Source organism: Prenolepis imparis, unplaced genomic scaffold (assembly GCF_030444845.1).
Source record: "Prenolepis imparis isolate NDT839.2.m4 unplaced genomic scaffold, iyPreImpa1.0 SCAF_3, whole genome shotgun sequence".
Lineage (NCBI taxonomy): Eukaryota > Metazoa > Arthropoda > Insecta > Hymenoptera > Formicidae > Prenolepis > Prenolepis imparis.
The window spans coordinates 4637289-4659981 of NW_028141161.1; the positions used below are offsets into that span (position 1 = coordinate 4637289).

The following is a 22693-nucleotide window of genomic DNA, read 5'->3' on the forward strand; positions in this document are numbered from 1 at the left end:
AAAAAAATATTTGTCACTAAATTTACACAAATGATAAATGAAATGATAAATTTTTCAAATCTTAATGCCTGATCTTTGTGAAACAATTAAAAAAGAACAGAACTATGTCGATAATAAAATATTTTTATTGAATTTAGACATTGAATAATAAATTTTTCAGATATTTTATTGTTGTCAGACTTGGATGATCGATATTATCGCGCTAATGTGTAAATAACTACTATTATATATATTTATTATATATATTATAATTATTTTATAATATATATATATATAATAATTTATATATTATAAATATTTATAAAATATATATAATTATTATTAATCATTATTATTATCATTAATATTCTATTAATATTGACATTACAATTCTGACTTCATAGTTTGAGCTTTGCATGCAGTGCAGTTAAGAAAATATGATAATTTTTATTCAATAATAATATGGCGAGAAATTTACAAATTACGCGTGGTATTCTCATTCGCAGTGGCATAGAGTTGTACTTAATGTGTTTGCGATTAGTTTTTTTCTATCTTGTAATAATCTATACCATTTGGTTAACACTCGAGTATAATTATTTCTATCGTGTATAAATTAAGAAGCTCCCGATTGTGATGCGCATACTATCCTTTACAATTGTAATTTTTACCGTAGGCCATTAGTTGAAAATCTGACGAGCTTGCACTGTTGGACACTGTAAAATCACCCGTTCGTGTTTCGCTTACCAGAATAAACTATGTATATTTACAAGGCACACCACGTATACCACGTATACACCTCCGTGCGATGATATTCCGAGCACAATGTAACGTTGTATCGTACGTTCGTGCGTACACTATTAGAGAAAATAGTCTACAAGAGTCTACAAGCGTTCTTCACGAAATTTCGTTTTTTATGACTCTTCGTTTTGCCGCCCGGTCGGAGAATTATCGTTCCATTACCGGCATTACGGCCACCGCACATTGATCCGTCCGGACTGAAGGCACCTGTAAAGTAAAGAAAAGATGCAACGTCATCCGCATTACGAATGAATATTGTGGACTTTTACAAGTGATAATACGCGATTAAACCTATTCGTACTAATGACGGAAGGCGATCTAGGCTCCGCGGAGTACAATCTCAGGTCGTCCTGATAATCATCGTCGGAGCGACGCATCTCGTGCAGACATCGCGATGCCAAGTGCCGGAAGACGCTCATCACGCCGATATCCTCCTTCACGGACGTCCGTAAAAGTTTGCAACCCAAGGCGCGGCCGAGCCTTTCGGCTTCGTCTCTGTAAAATATATCCAGGTGATTTTTTTTATTTATAGATATAAATTTTTCTTTTTTTTATTTGTTTGAAACTCACGGATCGATCATGCATTGCTCCACGAGATCGATCTTGTTTTGCACTAGGATCGTGGGAATTTCTCCACATTCATTCTCTACCTGTAAAAGGAAAGTTTTAGGAAGATTTATACAAAGTGTCTCATAGATCAGCTGATTTTGACAGATTGTTTCAAATAATTTTCCAATTTTTTTATAAATCTCCATATATGTATTAATCTTGTTGTTTTTGCAAATTAAATTTTAGGGAGAGCGCTAATTCAGATGGAACTTCTTGTAGACTCGTACCTTGAGTTTCCACGAGGGGATAGCGTCGAAGGAATCCCTGTCGGTGGCCGAATAAGCGAGGACACAGGCATGAGCACCGCGATAGTAAGCCGCGGTGATAGCGTCAAATTCCTCCTGTCCTGCGGTATCCCACAGCATTAGTCTTACATCCTCGTCATCGACCCTGTATGTTAAGAAAATATTTATTTATATACTTATTATCTACATGTTATTAAAGCAATTCGCGAGAAATCTTTTAATTTCGATGACTAAAATGTTTTGCCTAATTACATATAATTATTAGTTTTATTTTAATTCAGTATATGTATGTATACATATATATATATATATATATATATATATATATATATATTTCTTTTATGAATTATGATCCAAACCGTTACTGCGAATTATATAATCTCTAGGAATGCAAAAGGTGATTAAGGATATGAATGGATATTAAAAGATGGATCGCACACACACGCAACGAGACAAAATTTCTTTCTACATTGACCGACATTACATCGTCGAGTATTTGGAGGGGAATACGAGAAGTATCCCACGGTAGCTTGCGCTGGCATGATTAAAATCGGGTTTTTCTCAGGCACGTCGCTCTCGAATCCGTATATGTATACGTAAGTAGCAGTATGATGATCGGCAGCGAATAATCGGATCGGTGTAATAAAATTCGAATCGATTTAATTTGTCTGAACTAGCAACTACAATCAAGATTGTTTTTGGAAATATTTTTGCGCTTTAAATTGTCAAATATATCTCACTATACTTTTAACGTCTCGAAAATCTATACTTAATTATTCAGTTATTTTCTCAATCATTTTTTATCTCAACACGTCTCGAAGATGTATAATTAATAAATAATTAATGCAACATCGTAGATGAAGTTTCAGTTGACTTTTTGGTCCGAATGTCAAGCATGTTAAGTCAATAAGTAATTTTCAATTAGAACGATTCGACACGCAACGCGAGCGATTACTTACTCGATCTCACGCTCCAGGAAGTCTACGCCGATCGTCTTCTTATAGTCCCTCGTGTATGTACCTTTGCAGAATCTTTGAATCATCGACGACTTCCCCACGGCCCCGTTGCCCACTATCACCACCTAAGTAAGACAAATATAAGATTATTTTTTATTTCCGGAAAATATATCTCTATAAAAGAAGTTAATAATATATATTATTAACTTCTTTTATCGTGGCTAAAAATTATTTTAAATTCAAGTAAAAGTTTTAATGCAATTTTGATAGATTTTAATGATTTTATTCATTTATATTATGATTTTATACATATATATCATAGCTAAAGATTATTTTAAATTCAAGTAAAAGTTTTAATGCAATTTTGATAAACCTCAATGATTTAATTTATGTGCAAAGTAATATTCCGAAGATCGAGAATTTAATTTTGTCGAGTTATTCTTAATAATGTGCTCATTTCTTGCAGATTGACGATCGTTCGATCGAGGAATGTGGCTCAAATAATTTGGTCAAATGTATACGGCGCGTAAGAGAAGTGGGTTACGACGTGGATAAAGATATAAGATCCGGAATTCTGAATAGACGTAAACCAGTTTTCGGTAAATGCGATTAATACTGCATTAAAAATATTCATGTGATTATGTTTCGCAGCATATAACATCAGATCTGGTTATCGGTCCGTTAAAAGTCAATCGCCCGAATGCGTTGTCATATAGGTATATCCATAAAAAAACTTACCTTTTCAAAAAAAGGTAAAAAAAAGCGCCAAGTTTACGCGCCATGTGAAAAAGTTATAGAAAAAACAGTGTTCTTTAAAGTACTGTAAACTTGAGTTGTAAAATTAATATTTCTAAAAAAAATAATGATATCAAAAAGTTGCGCCAAATAAATAAAAAGTTATACAAAAAAATTGAAAATTAAAAACTTATGCGAAAATTCAAAATTAATACAAATTATAAAAAAATTAAAAAATTTTAGTTAAAAAAACTTGGCGCTGCTAAATTAAACAATATGCTAATAATATTAACGTACTCTGTACATTTATGTTCCAGTTAATTGTTCCATTAATATTTCAGTTATTATGATATAATGTTTAAAGTAAATTAATTATTTGTTACTAATAAAGTATAAGGTTTATTTAGAATTAATTATTTGTTTTAACTTTAAGATACATTGCAATAATTAATTAAACACTATGCTAATGTCAAACTCCGTGCATTTACATTGTAAATATTTCTGTATTTTTTATATTAAATTAATTATTTTAAGATATATAAATACATTGCAGTAAATTAATTATTTGTTATGTTAAAATATGTAACGATGCACCCCCATCGTTCCCGACCGTCCACCCGTCGGAAGGCTGCGCCCGGCGACCACCCGCCGGGCAGGGCAGCAGGCGCTGAACGCCCCGTTTAAAACTTTACCGTTAAACACGGTACCGAACTCGGGGAACGGGCCCGGCTACGAAGGCGCCCGATGTACGTCGGAAAATACCGAACACGACCGCACCATCTTTTTTGTTTCGCGGATTCCCGAGAGCGGCCGCTCTCTTCGATATATCGAAGAGAGCGGCCGCTCTCGCGCGGCCCGCTGTCAGCTGTGTTAGCCGCGCGTCGGTCGCCGACCCCTCATCGCACCGACCCCGCGCCAAACGACATGCGTACACCGCGACGCGTCAATACACGCACACACCGACACAAACATTGTATACACACATTCCGGCGAATTTAAAGTCCGCCTGCGACATCTCTATAACGAAGGCCTTTTAAATACATGTAACGCGACTCTCTCTCACACACATACTTACGCACACCCACACATACGCACATAGTTTTTTTTTATGTAGCCACAATCAAAATAAATAAGTTCTTTTTTTTTAATAAACCACGCGTTCGTGTCTTACGCTTTTCTCGAGCCCTGATCCCGACTGCGTTATCCCGAGCTCGCGAAAGCGACCCGTTACAAATATATTGCAGTAAATTAATTATTTGTTACTTTAAAATACATTACAGTAATTTTGAAATTTAGCAGCGCCAAGTTTTTTTAACTAAAATTTTTTTATTTTTTTATAATTTGTATTAATTTTTAATTTTCGCATAAGTTTTAAATTTTCAATTTTTTTGTATAAATTTTATTTATTTGGCGCAACTTTTTGATATTATTTTTTTTTTAGAAATATTAATTTTGCAACACAAGTTTACAGTACTTTAAAACACACTGTTCTTTCTATAACACTTTTTCACATGTCGCGTAAACTTCGCTTTTTTTTACCTTTTTTTAAAAAGATAAGTTTTTTTATGGATATTATTCTTTTTTGTAATATATATTTATTTACACATTTTATAAAATAAAGAAGCAAAAAAGTATTGAAAATTTGATAACTTATAGCACTATTATGAGTGCTTTGAGCTATCAAAAATGTATATATTATTTATAATTTTTTTCTTTACATTTTATTTATTATATATTATTAGCTTTTATTCACTTCCTTATTTTATATCAATAATTATAAACTTATGAAGAAATAGTATGATAGAAGCGTAACAAGAATCATGTTACAGATGCGTCGTTCCTGAGGCAGAATGCCTCATTCGAAAATCGTTCTTGATTCGTTCGCAGCCTTGTTCACAGTCGTTTCTAACCCGTTCGTAGCCTCTCCTGACCCGTTCGCAGCCGTTACTGACCCGTTCGCAGCCCTGCTTGAGTTGTTTGTAGCCTTGTATGTAGTCTTTAATGACTTGTTCGTAGCCTCGTTCGCAACCCTGCTTGAGTTGTTCGTACCCTCGTTCGCAGCTGTTGCTAGGCCGTTTACTACCACTATCACTCATTGTAGTTAGATAGCAGTTCGATAATCCTTCGTAGCCGTTCGATAATTGTTCGTAGCCGTTCGATAATTGTTCGTAGCCGTTCGATAACCGTTCGATAGCCGCTCCTAATCCGTTCACTGCTGCTCATTCAGGTTGATAGCCGTTTCTGAGTTAGCGTTAGCCGCGCATTGAGGTTCGTTTATCACAATCTGTATTGCCCGCACATCCTTCTCGAACGAAGTCAGCTTCTCATCTGATTCTTTCTGTTGATTCATCAATCTTTTAACGCAGGATTCCACATACAGTTTGTTGACGGCATCAGTGTCAGCTTCAGGTTGCATCATAGTCTGTAGCGACACGACACAGAGCGTTTCCGCGCACGTAACTTTTCACCAATCTATCCCAATGATCGCTTGTGCCGGTTGCATCATTTCTTGGTTCGAATAATCCAAATTTGTTGATAGGCATTTTTTTCCCCCGATACGAGTGACGCTGATCGACTGATTAGATTTGTCGAGACACCATTCAATTTATAATAATGCCTGCTTCGCGAAATTCCTCGATGATCGACAGGATCTCATTGTCGTGAGCGTTGTGGCCAGCTCGGCGCGAAGCGTCCAGCAATCGTACCCGATCCACTAGCTCGTTGGGATCATCCCAGTGTATGTAATCGATTTTATTGTCGGTTAGTGCCATCGCGTGAGGCATGAATACTCTCTTTCCAGATTTTTTCTTTTCAATCGATCAATGATGCGATTATATGTTTGTACTTGTATCCCCTGTGGCTTCGTAATTGACCTTGTGTGTCATAATTGCGTTTATGCGCGTTCGTCGCCAATAATATGCTCTTGTATTTATACATCCTCCGTGTAAATGTCATCATCGGGAATTCTCTTGAAGATCAATTCGTATAATCCTGGTGTACCGATGTACTTCACTTCGTCTATAATTATAGAGTCATATTTGTCAATGTCGAATCGTTTGTTACCGAGACGCATTTCATCCTTATCGAAATAGACACCGTACACGTGATCGATTTTCCTTTCTTTGTCGCCACCGAGGAGAGTGCTCATGTACTCTTGTCCCAGTGGTCCCAAGTGCTTTCGCAACATTTCTTGACCTTCCAGCGTTTGTAATGTGTTTAGAACAAACGATGTTTCGAGCGTGCTGCCCGAGGTTTCGAAAACATTTTCGTTTGCGAGTGTTTCGAGTATCATAGGTTGTACGATTCTCGTTGTCGCGAACGGTGTAGAGCTTATCATCGGTTCATCCAATAAAGCATTCGATGTACGCGGTGTCGATGAGCGATTCGGGTTTGACCGTTTCCTCTTTTTCGGTGTCGCATCATCCTTCTCTTCTTCCAACTCCTCCTCCTCCTCCTCCTTGTACCGCTTGATGGGTAAGATTTTAATCTTTGCGGTAATTTCCGGCTCGTTTTTCACCGCGATCGAGTTGTCGACAATCTTTTGTAGCGGCTCAATAATAGGTCTAAAATGGATCTTGACCGCGATATCGTCATCGATCTTACCGGTCTTCAAAGCGCGATGTTTCTTGCGGATTGCTTCACTCGTTTTCGCAATCTCCTTCGCTATCTTTTCACTTTCGCGAATATTATCGTTCTCAACCATGTCGGTAGAGTGTCGAACGCTCGTGTTTCACCTCTCTCGACAGAACATCGGCAACGACTAATTGTTTTGCGGTATCGCGAACACGTTAAATCCGTTTCTGTATCGGCCGTTCGTAAGCGAGCTATCCTTATCTATCACTAGAAATCCATACTTTTGCTGCCAACAAGTACGACATAATTCACTGAAATCCTCATATGACATGTCGGTATTCACGTGATCGTTGTACACATATTTCAAGTTGGTACCGTCCTGTTTAAACAAGATTAGCAGGTTTGCGTTGTCGCGTATAAGATGTTTCGGTATTCTTGCGTATGTCTGACAGAGATAGAAGCAGTCGACGTTCGAGTGGCGTCCCATTGAAAAGTACTCTCTTATCGTATTTTGTTTGTCACACGCCACGTCATCGAAAACGAAAATCGAGTTTGGACATGCTTCGCTCGGTGGAATGACGTCACTGTTATTGGAGAATGTAAAATAGCCGATTTCATCGATCGACGTCAACAAATTCTCCAGATACCGATATTTTAGCTGTTGCAGCGATTTTGAGTACACGTACACGTTTTCAAAGCGGACGCCGTGCGGGCTTTCTATCAAACTAATCAACACGTTAGTTTTACCGCAATTCGAGGGGCCGCAAACGATCGCGCGTATAGTAGTCGGCAGTATCGTACCGTGTCTACGCATCTCCGCGTTGTCCCCCATCGATCGTAATCTGGCGTCGTAATTCGTCACGCACATCGCGAAAGGTTGTCGCACGAAATTCATGTTCACACTCCTGACTGGATCGAACGTCTGCCTATTTATAGCTGCGCGGAACCGCGAATTGCTCAGTAACGAAAAAATGTTTGTCTTGCTATCAAGTCCTTACGATATTTGTAATTTGAGCGCCGAACAGCTACAATTTGTGTCGAAAACAGTTTTATTGCGAATGTGCGGCAATTACGTTCACTGCGTGTGGGACAAGCTTCCGGAACATATAAAGGCGGATTTGGAGATTCAAACTTATCGCCGCTGTTTCGAATTGTATATTAAGACAATTGTTTTTTGAAATGATTTTAATTTTTCTCGAGAGATTATACTCTCTCCATGATTGATGAATATTTAACTCTAAATAATAATCCGCGTATATCGCAATAAAGTATTTTTTATCTCATGCAACTTATATACATATATGAATGACGACAGGTATAAATAAATTAATTTCAAAAAATTTTGATACAAAATAAAATTAATCTAGATGAAAAGTACACAGTTGAAAAATTTGTGTTAAATTTAACAAATATCACCTGTCTCAATATCAACGGTCCACAGAAATTTTTGTGTTAATTTAACATAATACGGATATGTTAAATGGTGACACGAATATTGTGTTAATAGATTAGATTAGATTAGAAACGTTTATTGCTGCCCCACTTGAGGATTACAAGGCGCTTTTTCACTTAAGGAGCGGTCCCAAACCTTTACACAAACTTTACTTCCACTTATAATCTATCCTTAACATATGACTTAGCCTATACAATATACAAAAAACAAAACGCCACGCCACTCCGCCTTACTCTCGCCCTATCTCTTCGCACCATTTACCTCTCTTTCATCTCTCTCTTTACGCTCTAACTACCCCTCCACACACACTCTCACCCTCCCCCTCCTATCTTACGCAATCTTATTACTAGCTTACTCTAATGTTGGACCTCCGCTTCCGGCTACTTCCGCCTTCCCTCCTCCACTTTCTCTCTCTCACTCTCTCCCTCTCCCCCTCTCCCCTCACCGCCTTCCCCCTCTCGCTTCCTCCAACAGTTTTATCCACACTTCCCCTTCCCCTTCCTCCCCCAGTACCTCCCTCACCATTTCCTGCCAGCTTTCCCCCCTTCCCCATTCCATACATTCCTCCCATACATGTTCCCATGTCTCCACCCCTCCCCCACATATCCTACACCTCCTTTCCTCCTCCTTCTCCCAATATCTGTGTCCCCTCATCCCATTCCCCAATCTGTACTTCGCCATCTTCTGCCACCTTCCTTCCGTCCATCCTTTCCTCAGATACTTCGGTACTCCCTTCCCCTTTACCTGCTTGTACCATTTATTATATACCGAATTCTCAATCTTTTCCCCTCTCTCCTCCCTCTGTCCTTTCTTTTCCCATTCCTCAACCTCCTCCCACCTAAATTCCCCTCTTTCCCTTCTTTCCTCCACCTCCCTTAAATTCATCCCTTTATCCTCAAAGAACTCTTTTCTTTCTTTCTCCCACTCTGACATTTCCCCTCCCTTTTTAGCCCTCTCCTTAATTTCCTCTAAATATACTCTCGCCAACTCCCCTCCCTTACCCTCCTCCAACCTCTTCTCATATCCCCACGCTCTTCTTCCCATCCTTGATCTTAACTTTTTCCTTTGGAGCTCCTCCCTTATCATATACCCCGGCGTTCCCCAATCCGCTCCTAACAACCATCTCATATATCTTTCCTGCACCCTTTCCAATCCCTCTCTCTCCTTCCACCCCCATATCTCAACCCCATACCCTAAAACCGTCCACACTAACGCATCGAAAAGCCATACTCTCCTCCCCCAATTACCCCCAAATCTCCTCTTTCCTATCCCCCATACTTGCCCCAATACTGCTGCCCCCCTCCTCATCCTCTCCCGCACCTGTCCATCCTGCCCCCCATTCCTTTGTACTACATATAGCCTAAATACTTGTACTCCTTTACCTCCTCCAACTTCTTTCTCTTCCAATACCAACTAGCTTTCTTCAGCCTCCCTCCCCCCTTCCTGCACCTCATCACCTTCGACTTGCTCTCATTCAACTTCAATCCCTTCCCCTCCAAATATCTACCTAATCTTTCCATCCTCTCCCAACCTCACTCCTCCCCATCACCCTTTCCTCATCTCCTCCTCCAAGTCCGCCATCATCATATTAAACAGCAGCGGACTCAGAGGACACCCCTGCCTCACTCCCCTCCCTGTCCAGAACTTTTCTCCCCTCTCTTCCAGTATTCAATCCCTCACACCATTCTCTAATCCACCCTTCCCCCTTCCATATCCTATTACATAATTCCCACACCCACTCTTCTAGCCCCTCTCCGCCATATTTCCACACTTCTCCTGGTATTCCATCCACCCCCACCGCCTTCCCATCTTTTATCCTTCCTATCGCCCTCCTAATTTCTCCCCTCTCTATCTGATCTTCCTGATCTTCCACCTTCTCCCTTATCCTCCTGCTTCCTCCCAACACCACTCTTGACTCCACCTCCCCTAATAAATCCCTAAAATAACTGTTCCATTCTTCCATCTCAATCCCTTCTCCCCCCCTCCTTTCCCCCTTCTCCTCTCTTTCCTAATTACCTCCCATACCTGCCCCTCCGTCCTCGCTTCCACTGCCCTCCTAGTCCATTCTTCATTCTCCTCCTCTTTCTTCTTCCTACATAATCCCTTGTACTCCTTCTTTCTTCTCTTATATTCCTTTCCCTCCCTCCCTTTTCTCTTCCATCTTTTCAACTCCTTTGCCACCTCCCCCTTATCTTTTCTGCACTTCTCATCAAACCACCCTCCCCTTTTTCTTCTCTCCTCCCTACTTTCCCCCCCATTTCCCTTACTTAGCACTTCCTGTATTTTTCTTTCCATCCTCCCCCACTCCACCTCTACCCCTCTCTCTTCTTGTTCATCTCCCTGCCTCTCCCCTATCACTCCTAACCTCTCCCTGAATTCCTTCTTCCCCTCTCCCGACCAGTTCCACCTCTTTCCTTACCACTACCGGCATGTGGTCCGAGTCAATCCTATCTCCTATCTCTACCCTCATAATTTCCTCCCTCACCTCCTCCTTCACAATCACATAATCAATGACTGATCTCCCATTCGGCCCCATGTACGTCCAGCTCCCCTCCTCATCTCCTGCTACCCCTCCATTCACAATTGCCCACCCTATCTCCTCTAATCTTCTCACTAACAATTTTCCTTCCCCATTCACCTTTGCATCCTTCGACCTTCTTTCCTTTCCCTCCTCTTCTCTCTCCTCCCCTATCCTTACCCTTCCCCCCAATTCTCCTGTTCTAGCATTAAAATCCCCCCCTATTATCGTTCTAATCCCACCTCCCTCCTCCTCCGTCCACTCCCTCATCTCTCCTAATTTCTCTTCTAAATCCCCATTTACGTTCACATCCACCAATCTCCATCTCTCCCCCTTTTTCCTTATCATCACCTCCATCATTCCTTCCTTCTCCGCCCACCCTTTTCTTCTATTCCTAACCCTTTTCTTACCCCTACTACTATTCCCCCCATTGCCCTTCCTTTCCTATTTTTCTTCCTCGCATATTGCACCTCCCACTTAAATCCCACAGGTAACCTCCCTCTTATCTTCTCCCACCCTTTTTCATCTACCCATGTTTCTAACAAGAACATTACGTCCCTTTCCCTTATCTCCTCTCTTATTTCTTCCTGTCCTCTTATTCCCTCCTTAATCTCCTCTTTAATTTCTCTTCTTATCTCTCTCATCTCTCTGATTATTTCCTCCTTCCATTCCCTCCCCATCTCTCTTATGCTCTCCCCCATCCCTCCTGCCTCCTCTCTCCTTCCTGTCTCTGGCGATCTTATCACCTTTTTACTTTTCCTAAATAACCACTGTATGTCCCCTTTCTCCTCCATCTCTTTTCTCAATCCTATATCCTCTAATTCATCCCTTTTCCTTTTTAAAACCTCTTCCGGCGTCCCCGTGCTAGCCCTTCTCTCCCTCTTCTCAACATTCTTTATTCTTTGCACCTCATCCATTTCCCTTCTATACTTCTCTTACTCTATGTCTAGTGACTTTTCTCGCGCCACCTACCTTTTTCTCTTTCCCTATACCTACTACACCTGCTCCGATCTCTCTACACCTGTTCTCACCTATCTCCCTAATTGCTGACTCACTCCACCTGCACCACTTTACTCTCTTCTCACCGCTCTTTTCCCTTCTCTACCAACTCGCCTGCAATCCCCCGGCTTGCACTCACTCCAGATTCTCACTGACTCACTCTCTCTCACCTCTTCTCCTCCTCCTACCTCTAATAACCACTCAAAACACACTCTCTGACAGCACTCCAACCTTCTATCACGCAACCGGAAACGGAAGTCCGAATATTGTGTTAATATTTTAGCATAAAATAAATGCAAACTTCAAATAAACTTAAAATAAATTTTGTGTAAAATTAACATAGTTTTAATGTAAAAATTAACTAAAAAAATTGTTAATTTTACATTTTATCACCCCCACTTATATTATAAAGTAAAATTAACATTTTTTCTGTAAATTTTAACAGATAAATCTTGTCACTAATAATACGGAACATATTTATTGTGTAAAATTAAAAATAGATATACATTATGTTATTTTTACACTTTTTTTTAGTTGTTTTAATAATTTAACATTTGAGTCCAATTAACATAACAGCAATATGTTAAATTAACACATGAATGTGTTAAATATTTAACACAAAAGTTTTAACGGGGTCCGTTTTTAACAAGAAAACACAAATTTTCCAACTGTGTAATAGGGTTATAATAGGAGACGAAATACCTTGCAAATTACGTTAACGAAATGGCTTTTTAAATTGGACCTTTTTATCGCAATATACAATGACTTGCACAAGTTCACAAATGACTTTTGAATTGATGAATTTAATTTCATGTTTGCGTTGGCATAGGTATCAAGTTGCAATCCGTTACGACGACTCATCTATAATTCATTTCTCGGAATAATTTGCATTTTTTTAATTTTGTATAGAATTATCCGCAAGAAAGATTAAATGAAATTTGATTTTCTTATCAATTAAAATCATATTTTGCACGTTTATTTTAAAACTCACACAAATCAAGCTAATGCTCACAAATAATACTCATTATTCAATATCGAAATGGCGTTTTAATTACTGTAAGCGCAGATGAACGGCAGTAAAGAAATTGTTCTAAATCCCTCAGTGAAAAATAAGATAGAATATATTTGGCAATGTCAACGGTATTAAATTCGAGCGAGGACTGTTCCTTCCGACAGTTAATCGGCTGTATTTATTTCTTTCGCTTAGACTTCTAGATAATTCTTGACTTTTCGGTTATTGCTTTGTCTTACGACCTCGTCAAGGTAATCGGAGATATTGTTTTTACTTGGCTGTCTCACGAAACAATCCGAGTCGACTTACACTGTTTTTGTTTGCGTCCATATTATAATGCCGAGTTTGTCTCGAGTAAATATAACGGTCGAGACAAATACTTTTATTATCGATTCGCAATATCTAAGATAAATTATTCACGCGATACAATATTATAATTTAAAATAATTCCGATCCTATATTACTTTGTCGTATCTTTCAATTTTATAGATCTGATGCACAGCATGACAAATCATTATGTAACACGTAACGTATAATTTCACGATACATGCTACAATCGCATGATAACGTATTATCTTCTTCACTTCTTGGAAAATGTACATTCCTATATGATTATGTTTTCTTAAAATACAATTTATAAATATGTAAACAAACATGTGCAACAGATGAATGAAAATGTCTATATATTATTATTTATCAATTTATACACTTAATTATTAATGAAGAATTTTGATTAAAGTAGCCAATCTTTTCTAATCTTTCAATCCCGAAAATAAAAAAACAAGATAAAAATCATATTTTTGACAAAAGTTGTAAAATAAACATTAAACTGAGTAAATGGCAATATGAGCCTAGGCGCTGTTAATAGGGCGCAATTTTTTAAAAAATTAAATGTATTATATAAGCATTCAAACGCATATCGTTTATTTAGATCCAAATTATCTTAATAAAATATTCGCGGACGTTTCGGATCCTTCTTAGGGCCATCTTCAGCGCAAAAAAAAACCTTAATACCGAGATTAACATAGAATTTGTAGATGAAGGATATTACAAGACACAACATAAGCAATTGATTATCGCAAAATAATTGTGTAAAATAAATGTAAAAAAAGATACAACACAAATATACAAATAAGCAAATGGCATTAAGACATGTGGTTTTGAAATAGAGAAGCTCTAAATAAGAAGTACTCGTGATATAGTAATTTACATGTTACTATGATCTAATCAGCGTGCAGAGTTAGAGAGTGTGCAAGACTACGTTAGTGCGTCTTTTATTGAAATTCGGTCCCGGAAAAGTGTGACAAACGCAGGCACAGAGATCCGCGTCGGTAATTGCTACCTCGGTGTCCTGGTGAGAGCAGGGTGTCTTTGCTCTTTGTCATCTGCGGCACGATGAGCAATGAGTTCGGTGGAGTTGGCGACACGGTAGAAGTTTGCGGTGAGGTAGCCAGTGTTAGATTGGGTAGCGATTGACCCAGACTCGAATACGGTACTTGGACACTCAGCGTGTTCGGTGATTTACTCAATAACGAACGCCTGATTCGGACAATGAGTTTTAATAGAGATGTTATTACAGTCCATTTACTTTGCGATTCATCAATGTGAAATCGCGAAAGTTTGATATACGTTTCAACATCGCGCTCACCTTATGTGCATGGATCTGTGATTATGCCCGGAACTCGATTCGCCACCTTCCTCCGACGACAACGAACTCGACGCTCGCGGTTGTTCGTTCGTCTCCACGCTGACGTTTCTGCTCGGATTATAACTGGGTAGAAAGCTGCTACTTCCCTGAGACGCGCCTTCCATCTCCATACTACCGCTAGAAATGATGGAACGCATTTTATAGGCATTTTAAATACAACAAGACTTCGAGATTTCTTTTTTTTTACTTTTCGAAACATACCTATGACTATGAGCGAGACTGCTAACATGTGAGGCTCTGCTACTGCCACGCGGAGTTCTTGGAAAGGTCCCCTCGCACTCTTCCGTTTCGAAATCGCCGTCGCCCAAAGTACTCGGTTGCCTGCTAACTGGTGCCAGATTCATTACTGGCTCGGCACCGAGCGACGGTGCTTTCATCAATACGAATTGTTGCTGAGCGTGTCTCAAGGATTCCATCCACGACTGAAAAAGCATGTGGTACTGTTAGTTTAAAACAACTTCCGCTCGTAAACTAGAAACCGCATTAGCTAAAATCATGAAGGTTTGCGGTTTCACCGACATCGACCAATTTTAACTTTAAATTTAATTAATTCAATCTTCTCTAGATTATTAAAAAATTGCATTATGTATATACATGTTGTTAGTTACAAAGAAAGATAAAAATTTAATTTCAACTATAATTATATCTAGTTAAGCGACATTAGTGAAGACCGTCGTTGATGAATGAAGGTACACTACAAACGCGGAATCTAAATCGAACGGAACAGTGAATCAACATTCCGCGAACTTTGTCGTAATTCGTGATATTTGTCGAGTCACCTTGGCTAGTTTCGGGTCACCGGCGCTCAGGATTAAAGCGGCCGAAACTGTCCCGTACTCGTTAAGATAAACCAATCCTATACTGGACGGTTCTTTGACCTCGTGTATTCGTATGCGGTCGACAACATACGGTTGCCTAATGATCTTAAACATTTTTTTCGTTGTAGATTTGCAAATCAATAGCATGTCGGTCAATAATAGTACGTGCACTTCCATCTGTAAAGGATAATTAATAGACCGTAAATTCTTATTTCAACACAGTGAGAATTAAATAATTGCTATCTTTAAGATATAGAAAAAAATTAGCTATAGAAACTACTTCATAAAATAAGTCAAATTACAACAGAATTATTTTCAATTATTTCGCTTATTATTGACAATCATGGATATTCTCTTTTAATCTCATATACTTATATTTCTGAATATAGTTTCATTTTATTCATATAAAAGTAATTTTGATCTGACTAACAATAAATAACATTGTCGCATACTTTACTGGTGGCGTCTCTGAGTTTCAAATCCCCCTCTCGAAGGAGGGTTCTCAGGCTGCCCTTCGGACACCCGGGCATCGGCGTCGTGGTAATGTCGAGATTGCTGTACAGTTTGATCAGTTTCTCCACATCCTCATCGAGACCTTTAGATTCCACGACGTCGTAACTCTCTAGACGGGAGGCTGCGCTGTCCAGCTTAGGAGCCTCCTCGTTTTTCCTCAGGGCCGCGTTCACAGACGCCACGAAACCGTCGACGGACTTGATCTATGTGCGAAACGAATCTTTCAAATTAAATTATCGCTTTTGTGAGTTTTCCTTTGAATCTTTTGATACCAAGCAGACAACAGCGTACAAACTTTTTCATTTGCTATACATAAATTAAGGATGCGTCGCATAGGGTCAGCGGTAAAAAAGTATCGATTTCTAATATTTTAAGACGAGCCAAAAATTCATCGATTATACATTTTAATAGTACATTGATTACAGAACCATTTGGTACCAAACAGACACCAGCGTACAAATTTTTTAACTTGATATACATAAAATAAGGTTGCGTCGCATAGGATCAGCGGTAAAAAGTATCGATTTCCAATATTTTAAGACGAGCCAAAAATTCATCGATTATACATTTTAATAGTACATTGATTACAGAATCTTTTGATACCATGCAGACACCAGCGTACAAATTTTTTAACTTGATATACATAAAATAAAGTTGCGTCGAATGGGGTCAGCGGTAAAAAAGTATCGATTTCTAATATTTTAAGACGAGCCAAAAATTCATCGATTATACATTTTAATAGTACATTGATTACACAATCATTTGGTACCAAACAGACACCAGCGTACAAATTTTTTAACTTGATATACATAAAATAAGGTTGCATCGCATAGGGTCAGCGGTAAAAAAGTATGGATTTCTAATATTTTAAGACGAGCCAAAAATTCATCGATTATACATTTTAATAGTACATTGATTACAGAACCATTTGGTACCAAACAGACACCAGCGTACAAATTTTTTAACTTGATATACATAAAATAAGGTTGCGTCGCATAGGGTCAGCGGTAAAAAAGTATCGATTTCTAATATTTAAAGACGAACCAAAAATTCATCCATTATACATTTTAATAGTACATTGATTACAGAATCTTTTGGTACCAAGCAGACAACAGCGTACAAACTTTTTCATTTGCTATACATAAATTAAGGATGCGTCGAATGGGGTTAGCGGTAAAAAAGTATCGATTTCAAATATTTAAAGACGAGCCAAAAATTCATCGATTATACATTTTAATAGTACATTGATTACACAATCATTTGGTGCCAAACAGACACCAGCGTACAAATCATTTAACTTGATATACATAAAATAAGGTTGCGTCGCATAGGGTCAGCGGTAAAAAAGTATCGATTTCTAATATTTTAAGACGAGCCAAAAATTCATCGATTATACATTTTAATAGTACATTGATTACAGAATCATTTGGTACCAAACAGACACCAGCGTACAAATTTTTTAACTTGATATACATAAAATAAAGTTGCGTCGAATGGGGTCAGCGGTAAAAAAGTATCGATTTCTAATATTTTAAGACGAGCCAAAAATTCATCGATTATACATTTTAATAGTACATTGATTACAGAATCTTTTGATACCATGCAGACACCAGCGTACAAATTTTTTAACTTGATATACATAAAATAAAGTTGCGTCGAATGGGGTTAGCGGTAAAAAAGTATCGATTTCAAATATTTAAAGACGAGCCAAAAATTCATCGATTATACATTTTAATAGTACATTGATTACACAATCATTTGGTGCCAAACAGACACCAGCGTACAAATCATTTAACTTGATATACATAAAATAAGGTTGCGTCGCATAGGGTCAGCGGTAAAAAAGTATCGATTTCTAATATTTTAAGACGAGCCAAAAATTCATCGATTATACATTTTAATAGTACATTGATTACAGAATCATTTGGTACCAAACAGACACCAGCGTACAAATTTTTTAACTTGATATACATAAAATAAAGTTGCGTCGAATGGGGTCAGCGGTAAAAAAGTATCGATTTCTAATATTTTAAGACGAGCCAAAAATTCATCGATTATACATTTTAATAGTACATTGATTACAGAATCTTTTGATACCATGCAGACACCAGCGTACAAATTTTTTAACTTGATATACATAAAATAAAGTTGCGTCGCATAGGGTCAGCGGTAAAAAAGTATCGATTTCTAATATTTTAAGACGAGCCAAAAATTCATCGATTATACATTTTAATAATACATTGATTATAGAATCTTTTGGTACCAAGCAGACAACAGCGTACAAACTTTTTCATTTGCTATACATAAATTAAGGATGCGTCGCATAGGGTCAGCGGCATAAATGTATCAATTTCTAATATTTTAAGACGGGCCAAAAATTCATCGATTATACATTTTAATAGTACATTGATTACAGAACCATTTGGTACCAAACAGACACCAGCGTACAAATTTTTTAACTTGATATACATAAAATAAGGTTGCGTCGCATAGGGTCAGCGGTAAAAAAGTATCGATTTCTAATATTTAAAGACGAGCCAAAAATTCATCGATTATACATTTTAATAGTACTTTGATTACAGAATCTTTTGGTACCATGCAGACACCAGCGTACAAATTTTTTAATACGATAAACATAAAATAAGGATGCGTTGCATAGGGTCAGCGGTAAAAAAGTATCGATTTCTAATATTTTAAGACGAGCCAAAAATTCATCGATTATACATTTTAATAGTACATTGATCACAGAACCATTTGGTACCAAACAGACACCAGCGTACAAATTTTTTAACTTGATATACATAAAATAAGGTTGCGTCGCATAGGGTCAGCGGTAAAAAAGTATCGATTTCAAATATTTAAAGACGAGCCAAAAATTCATCGATTATACATTTTAATAGTACATTGATTACACAATCATTTGGTACCATGCAGACACCAGCGTACAAATTTTTTAACTTGATATACATAAAATAAAGTTGCGTCGAATGGGGTCAGCGGTAAAAAAGTATCGATTTCAAATATTTAAAGACGAGCCAAAAATTCATCGATTATACATTTTAATAGTACATTGGTTACAGAATCATTTGGTACCAAACAGACACCAGCGTACAAATTTTTTAACTTGATATACATAAAATAAGGTTGCGTCGCATAGGGTCAGCGGTAAAAAAGTATGGATTTCTAATATTTTAAGACGAGCCAAAAATTCATCGATTATACATTTTAATAGTACATTGATTACAGAACCATTTGGTACCAAACAGACACCAGCGGTAAAAAAGTATGGATTTCTAATATTTTAAGACGAGCCAAAAATTCATCGATTATACATTTTAATAGTACATTGGTTACAGAATCATTTGGTACCAAACAGACACCAGCGTACAAATTTTTTAACTTGATATACATAAAATAAGGTTGCGTCGCATAGGGTCAGCGGTAAAAAAGTATGGATTTCTAATATTTTAAGACGAGCCAAAAATTCATCGATTATACATTTTAATAGTACATTGATTACAGAACCATTTGGTACCAAACAGACACCAGCGTACAAATTTTTTAACTTGATATACATAAAATAAGGTTGCGTCGCATGGGGTCAGCGGTAAAAAAGTATCGACTTCTAATATTTAAAGACGAGCCAAAAATTCATCCATTATACATTTTAATAGTACATTGATTACAGAATCTTTTGATACCATGCAGACACCAGCGTACAAATTTTTTAACTTGATATACATAAAATAAGGTTGCGTCGCATAGGGTCAGCGGTAAAAAAGTATCGATTTCTAATATTTTAAGACGAGCCAAAAATTCATCGATTATACATTTTAATAGTACATTGATTACAGAATCTTTTGATACCATGCAGACACCAGCGTACAAATTTTTTAACTTGATATACATAAAATAAAGTTGCGTCGAATAGGGTCAGCGGTAAAAAAGTATCGATTTCTAATATTTTAAGACAAGCCAAAAATTCATCGATTATACATTTTAATAGTACATTGATTACAGAACCATTTGGTACCAAACAGACACCTGCGTACAAATTTTTTAACTTGATATACATAAATTAAGGATGCGTCGCATAGGGTCAGCGGTAAAAAAGTATCGATTTCTAATATTTTAAGACGAGCCAAAAATTCATCGATTATACATTTTAATAGTACATTGATTACAGAACCATTTGGTACCAAACAGACACCAGCGTACAAATTTTTTAACTTGATATACATAAAATAAAGTTGCGTCGAATGGGATCAGCGGTAAGAAAGTATAGATTTCTAATATTTTAAGACGAGCCAAAAATTCATCGATTATACATTTTAATAGTACATTGATTACAGAACCATTTGGTACCATGCAAACACCAGCGTACAAATTTTTTAACTTGATATACATAAAATAAAGTTGCGTCGAATGGGGTCAGCGGTAAAAAAGTATCGATTTCTAATATTTTAAGACGAGCCAAAAATTCATCGATTATACATTTTAATAGTACATTGATTACACAATCATTTGGTACCAAACAGACACCAGCGTACAAATTATTTAACTTGATATACATAAAATAAGGTTGCGTCGCATAGGGTCAGCGGTAAAAAAGTATCGATTTCTAATATTTTAAGACGAGCTAAAAATTCATCGATTATACATTTTAATAGTACATTGATTACAGAATCTTTTGATACCATGCAGACACCAGCGTACAAATTTTTTGACTTGATATACATAAAATAAGGTTGCGTCGCATAGGGTCAGCGGTAAAAAAGTATCGATTTCTAATATTTTAAGACGAGCCAAAAATTCATCGATTATACATTTTAATAGTACATTGAGTACAGAATCTTTTGATACTATGCAGGCACCAGCGTACAAATTTTTTAACTTTATATACATAAAATAAAGTGGCGTCGAATGGGGTCAGCGGTAAAAAAGTATCGATTTCTAATATTTTAAGACGAGCCAAAAATTCATCGATTATACATTTTAATAGTACATTGATTACAGAATCATTTGGTACCAAACAGACACCAGCGTACAAATTTTTTAACTTGATATACATAAAATAAGGTTGTGTCGCATAGGGTCAGCGGTAAAAAAGTATCGATTTCTAATATTTTAAGACGAGCCAAAAATTCATCGATTATACATTTTAATAGTACATTGATTACAGAACCATTTGGTACCAAACAGACACCAGCGTACAAATTTTTAACTTGATATACATAAAATAAAGTTGCGTCGAATGGGGTCAGTGGTAAAAAAGTATCGATTTCTAATATTTTAAGACGAGCCAAAAATTCATCGATTATACATTTTAATAGTACATTGATTACAGAACCATTTGGTACCAAACAGACACCAGCGTACAAATTTTTTAACTTGATATACATAAAATAAAGTTGCGTCGAATGGGATCAGCGGTAAGAAAGTATAGATTTCTAATATTTTAAGACGAGCCAAAAATTCATCGATTATACATTTTAATAGTACATTGATTACAGAACCATTTGGTACCATGCAAACACCAGCGTACAAATTTTTTAACTTGATATACATAAAATAAAGTTGCGTCGAATGGGGTCAGCGGTAAAAAAGTATCGATTTCTAATATTTTAAGACGAGCCAAAAATTCATCGATTATACATTTTAATAGTACATTGATTACACAATCATTTGGTACCAAACAGACACCAGCGTACAAATTATTTAACTTGATATACATAAAATAAGGTTGCGTCGCATAGGGTCAGCGGTAAAAAAGTATCGATTTCTAATATTTTAAGACGAGCTAAAAATTCATCGATTATACATTTTAATAGTACATTGATTACAGAATCTTTTGATACCATGCAGACACCAGCGTACAAATTTTTTGACTTGATATACATAAAATAAGGTTGCGTCGCATAGGGTCAGCGGTAAAAAAGTATCGATTTCTAATATTTTAAGACGAGCCAAAAATTCATCGATTATACATTTTAATAGTACATTGAGTACAGAATCTTTTGATACTATGCAGGCACCAGCGTACAAATTTTTTAACTTTATATACATAAAATAAAGTGGCGTCGAATGGGGTCAGCGGTAAAAAAGTATCGATTTCTAATATTTTAAGACGAGCCAAAAATTCATCGATTATACATTTTAATAGTACATTGATTACAGAATCATTTGGTACCAAACAGACACCAGCGTACAAATTTTTTAACTTGATATACATAAAATAAGGTTGTGTCGCATAGGGTCAGCGGTAAAAAAGTATCGATTTCTAATATTTTAAGACGAGCCAAAAATTCATCGATTATACATTTTAATAGTACATTGATTACAGAACCATTTGGTACCAAACAGACACCAGCGTACAAATTTTTAACTTGATATACATAAAATAAAGTTGCGTCGAATGGGGTCAGTGGTAAAAAAGTATCGATTTCTAATATTTTACGACGAGCCAAAAATTCATCGATTATACATTTTAATAGTACATTGATTACACAATCATTTGGTACCAAACAGACACCAGCGTACAAATTTTTTAACTTGATATACATAAAATAAGGTTGCGTCGCATAGGGTCAGCGGTAAAAAAGTATCGATTTCTAATATTTTAAGACGAGCTAAAAATTCATCGATTATACATTTTAATAATACATTGATTACAGAATCTTTTGATACCATGCAGACACCAGCGTACAAATTTTTTAACTTGATATACATAAAATAAGGTTGCGTCGCATGGGGTCAGCGGTAAAAAAGTATTGATTT

General features: G+C 36.9%; 1 protein-coding gene across 1 annotated transcript in view; it reads right to left on the bottom strand.

The window, feature by feature from the left end:
* Window positions 1-14151: 14151 nt before the first annotated feature.
* LOC145934304 (uncharacterized) overlaps window positions 14152-22693 on the bottom strand; it is an 85215-nt gene continuing 76673 nt past the window's right edge. The window contains exons 3-7 of the mRNA XM_083034667.1: window positions 15856-16119; window positions 15365-15580; window positions 14787-15007; window positions 14526-14702; window positions 14152-14416 (exon numbers count right to left, since the gene is read on the bottom strand). Coding sequence (XP_082890793.1) covers window positions 14152-14416; window positions 14526-14702; window positions 14787-15007; window positions 15365-15580; window positions 15856-16119 — 1143 coding nt within the window. The remainder of the gene's footprint in view (window positions 14417-14525; window positions 14703-14786; window positions 15008-15364; window positions 15581-15855; window positions 16120-22693) is intronic.